At 36.0% G+C, this 5029-nt stretch overlaps 1 protein-coding gene across 1 annotated transcript; it reads right to left on the minus strand.

Annotated features, from left to right (window-relative positions):
* Window positions 1–3922: 3922 nt before the first annotated feature.
* Window positions 3923–4707, minus strand: LOC122039999 (transcription factor ILI3-like). Its single transcript, XM_042599390.1, has 2 exons — window positions 4513–4707; window positions 3923–4426 (listed from the first exon to the last, which is right to left on the minus strand). The coding sequence occupies exons 1-2, from the start codon at window positions 4612–4614 to the stop codon at window positions 4271–4273; spliced, it is 258 nt and encodes an 85-aa protein (XP_042455324.1). The 5' UTR covers window positions 4615–4707; the 3' UTR covers window positions 3923–4270.
* Between the last annotated feature and the right edge of the window lie 322 nt (window positions 4708–5029).

The following is a 5029-nucleotide window of genomic DNA, read 5'->3' on the forward strand; positions in this document are numbered from 1 at the left end:
TAGGTGAAAGACCGTAGAATATCAAATGTGCAAGATGATAGGATAATGAATATTACATCAGGACCCCTCCGTAAAATAAAGGTGTACTCTGGTTACTATGTTAATGACCTTAAATTTCATGTGGCACAACGAGATTCACGAAGATTAACTTATAATTCTAGTGTTTATGTCGAAGGATCTATGGATAACAATAACACTGAGTTTGATTATTATGGTAGACTTGAAGAAATCATAGAGATTGAATATCCTGCATTACCAATAAAAAGGTGTATGTTGTTCAAATGTTCATGGTATGATCCGACCCCAAGAATAGGTACTAGAATACATCCAAATTATAATTTAGTTGAGGTTAATGCAAACAAAAGATTCAACAAGTTTGAGCCTTTTATTTTCGGGATACAAGCGGGTCAAGTTTTCTATATTGAATACACAACGAAGAGAAGAAGATCTAGTGAATGGTTGTCTATTTGTCGAATCAAGCCTTGCTCGACCATAGAGATGTCGAACACAGTTACTCCTCAAAACCATGATGCATTTCAGAATGATGAAGTGGAAAGACATTTAGTTGATTTACAACTCCAATCTACTTCTCAATTACTTGTAGATGTTAATTTCACTTACGAAGAGATAAATGATGGAGAGATGCCCAACAGTGAGAATGAAGTTGAACTAAGCTCATCTAGCGATGAGGACATAGAAACTGTTAATGTTGATTAGTCATATGTTAATGATGATTAAGTATTAACATTATTATTCATCAAGTAAGTTATGCTTCCATATTGTTTTCTATTTATATTATCATATTTTTAAACCTTATTATGATGTGTTGCAATGTTATTTTGCAAATATCATTATGACAGAGCAGCAGCCTGTAGCACCCCATGACTACAAGGTCCTTAGAGTTGTCCAGAACTCATAAGTATTTTTTTTATTAATAATTCAAGTTCATATATAATATATTTCTCATAACTTAATATTATTTCATGCATGTTCATTCCTGATGGCCACCGAGTTGCCACATATATCACTGAAAAATTTAAGGAACGAGTTTGCGCGTCTGGTACAACATGGAGGCATGTAGACCAGGAGATGAAGATATTTTATTATAATGAATTTGTGGTAAGTAAATTTAATATATTGATATTCTATAATATAGTTATCATTTAAATTAAATGTTTAACTTATAATTGCAGAAAAGATATACATGGGAGTACGAGCAAGAAAAAGAATTTAAAGCTACATGAAATACTTACTATACCAAACTGTACAGAGATCATATGTATTATATGTGAAAGAAGGGCACTAGGCCTTCGTATATTTTTGAGGCGATATGGAGTGCATGGACGACCACTGGGCTGTAGAAAGGTGGCAAGCAAATGCTGAAAAGGCAAGAGCAAATAGAAATATAGAACCAGGTGGCCCGAGCACCAGAACCACTCGGCATACGTCAGGATCCAAATCTATTGTTGAACATACCATGGATCTAGTGAGTATAATTTATCCAAACTTTGTATTTATTACTAAACTTGTAAAATTTTATCCAAAATTATTTTGAATGTAGGAACGTGAGTTTGCCTGGCAGCCCACATGTATGGAGGTCTTTCTCAAGACCTATAAGAAGAATGATGGGTCATTTGTTGATTCTCGATCTCAGACTCTATATGTGCGATTATTAACTTTATTACATTTGTTCATTTCTATCTTTAGTATTTAGTAATATTGATTAAATTTGATATTATATGTTTGTATACAGCAACAAATGACAGAAAGGGTGGCTCAGACATCTTAGTCATTAGTAGAGGGGGGGGAGAGTCACAGTCTCTATCCATCGACACACTAAATGAGATTTATTATGATGTTGTCGGTGGAAGGACAAAAAACTTTACCCTCTACGGCCTTGGCTCTCAAGCCAAAGTTGCATTTGATTGTCTGAGGAATCCTGCGGGTCGTGCTAGTTCCTTTTCTTCTAGTGATATATAGTCTTTAAGACGTGAAAATCAAGAACTGCGCACTCAATTGAAATCAATGGATTAGAGGATGGTCGATATGAATCAGTGGAGAGCTGATGAGGAGAAGAAGAGAGCCGAATGTGACAAGAGTAATGAAGCTCTCATGGCCCAGATGCGAGTGATCGTGACTAATTTCACCCAGGCATCACATGATTTTGAGTCACAGGAGACTTAAGATCCATCAGACGGTGATGATTAGCTTTTTCTAAGGTATGTTCAACTACACTGGTATGTTCAACTACACTTAAGTTTTTTTTTATCATATATAGACCATGGTAATATATTTATTTTATTTTGATATTATAATAAACTCATTTTTAAATATTTTATTACTATATGTTTCAAGAGTCATGTTCTGTTCTATTTACATATTGACTTTTCATATCATCATATGCTCATTTTTTTGTTCAGGTATCATTTTATTATAAATAAAATTTATTATACATATATGCAAAAATGTTTATTTATACATCAACATAATTATTTAATATTTATCTTTCGATAGGATTTTCTCTATTATCTTGTGTTCTTGTATTATTTGGAGTACTTTCTATTATGATATGTATTCTGTAAACTTGGATTTATTTTGGATATTTGTATTTGTATTCTGTAGAACTGTTTAGTTTAGATGATTTTGATTATTTCTAATAGTATAAATGTTTATTTACCCTTATATGTTTGTATGAAGAAGAATGAATGAATTATTAGAATGTATAAATTTTATTTTTATGTGTGATTGTTATATGATGTATGTGTGGATTGTATGTAATGGATTATAATGTCATCGTCTGTGATGGTTTTGGATATTTGGAAATTGTAAACAGGACAAGCACGAAAGTAGATTGCACCTATCTATTTTTTTTTACAGACGACAAATAAGTTCCGTCGGTAAATATAAAAAAAATTACCGATGGAAACCAAAGTTTCCGTCGATATTTCGATACAATATCGACGGAAAATCGAGTTTCCATCGGTAAATACCAATGAAACCTAATTTTTTGTCGGTAAATACCGACGGAACCTGATTTTTCGTCGGTATTTATCGACGAAAATCTCAATTCCATCGGTAATCTATTTGACTTGCCACTCGATTGCATTACATTGTTATGGCGTTATTACCGACGGGCTAATTTTCCGTCGGTAGAATATTACCGATGGAATAGCGGTTCCGTCGGTAATCTCGTTTTCGACAAATCATCTACCGACACCTATAATTCCGTCGATAATCTGTCAGTAAGGTCATATACCGACGGAAGACTGACGGATATTTCCGTTGGTAAATCTGATTTTCTTTTTTTTGTAGTGATCGCTGATAGAATGCATGCTTAATAAAATTCATTCGTGTTCAATCAAAAAGATTATATATCAATTTAATCTTTGATACAAAATCCACATTGATCCTGGAACTCTTCGCCGTCAACTCAATCTCTGTTCAGAAACCTTTCATCAAACACTATACATGCAACAAACAAAAAGAAACCAATGAAAGAGGTTTAATCTAACGAATTATATATTCTACAATCATGCGTGCAACCAAATAGACAAGAACAATTCTAAACAGGATCTTAATTATCATTTAAATTTATAGTAAATTAATTAATAAAGCGAAATCGACTAAAGCGGTAAATAAAACCTGAATCAAGATTCATCGCCATTGCCCTGATAACAATCTCAAAAAGGAAGAACAAGAAATGTACAACGGCCGGCTTGTATCTTTAGCAGAAGTTAGAGCATATTTCTATTCCTGATGGGATGAAAGAAGGACCGTACGTATGTGATTCATAACTCTATAGGACCACAGCTCATATACATATAGCCTTCGAATCTAATTCCATTATAGTCAATAATAACAGAAAAGCAAGATCAACGAATTTTTACACACATGAAATCCACATCCATTAAATCAGCTCATATATAATTAAACCAATAGTCCAATCAAGCTAATTCCTTATGACAAATTCGTATATATGTTACTATATTCTAACGGAGAAATAAAATACCCAACAATTTGCTAGAGACAACCATGGAACTGTTTACATAGAGGGATCAACCATAGAACACACGATACATGTATTTCTCTAGCTCGGTTGCTCACGGAACTCAAGCCAGGCCAAGAGAAATGTACAGAAGCCATTAACTAAAAGCTGCAGATCAAAATCAAATAAGTACATGTCTAGCAAGCTACCTCTCTCTCAAGTAAACACGATGGCAGTGCCGTGTGATAAGTATATATATATATATATAATCACAAGATATAATAGTTATGACCTGAGGAGGCCCCTGACGATCTCAGCCTGAGGGCTGTTGCTGTCCATGGTGTCCATCAGACCGGCGAGCCGGTCGCTGAGGCCGTCCACCTCCCGGTGCAAGCTCTTGATGTAGCTGCACGTCTCCTTGAGCAACTTGGACGCCGACACCTGCAAAAGAAAGCTTTGTGTGTTGGATTAATTACTAGCTAGCTAATTGCATGAGTGAAGAAGCTCGTTGAGCTAATTATGCTTACCCTGCCTGCGTTCCGGCGCCGGGATTCCGGCAGCATCGACTGGAGCTTAGAGATGAGCTCGTTGATCTCCTCGTCGGTGATCCTCCTGCCTCTTCCTGACATGCTTCAAAACCCTAAATAACACTTTGCCGTACTGTGCTGTTGCTATGGTAAGCAAGGAAGGAAGCGCTGACTTCTTACTACTTCACTAGGAAACACCTCCATATATAATTCGGCCAGGGGACCCACATGTCTTCCCCTTTTGCCATCACTATGGCCGGTGGGGCCCACTGTGGGCCCACCCAACTGGCCCTCCACTTGTAAACCCTAATTACCCCCAAACCAGGAGCGTACAGGATCAATTGACCCTAATTCCCCCAAATCAAGAGAGTATAGTATCAATTAACCCTAATTCCCCCAAATCAAAAGGTATCAGTCAACCCTAATTGAATTTCATGCATCATCTGTACCAAAAAGATGCCTTTACGGTGTCCCTTCTGCTCATGGTATAGGACGCACGTACCTTGGCCTGTTCCTA

Source organism: Zingiber officinale, chromosome 2A, assembly GCF_018446385.1.
Source record: "Zingiber officinale cultivar Zhangliang chromosome 2A, Zo_v1.1, whole genome shotgun sequence".
NCBI lineage: Eukaryota > Viridiplantae > Streptophyta > Magnoliopsida > Zingiberales > Zingiberaceae > Zingiber > Zingiber officinale.

Coding starts and splice junctions, on each gene's coding strand:
- LOC122039999 (XM_042599390.1), bottom strand. CDS start 4,614: ATGTCAGGAAGAGGCAGGAGGATCACCGACGAGGAGATCAACGAGCTC. Junction 4,427..4,512: donor GGCGCCGGAACGCAGGCAGG/GTAAGCATAATT, acceptor TTTCTTTTGCAG/GTGTCGGCGTCCAAGTTGCT.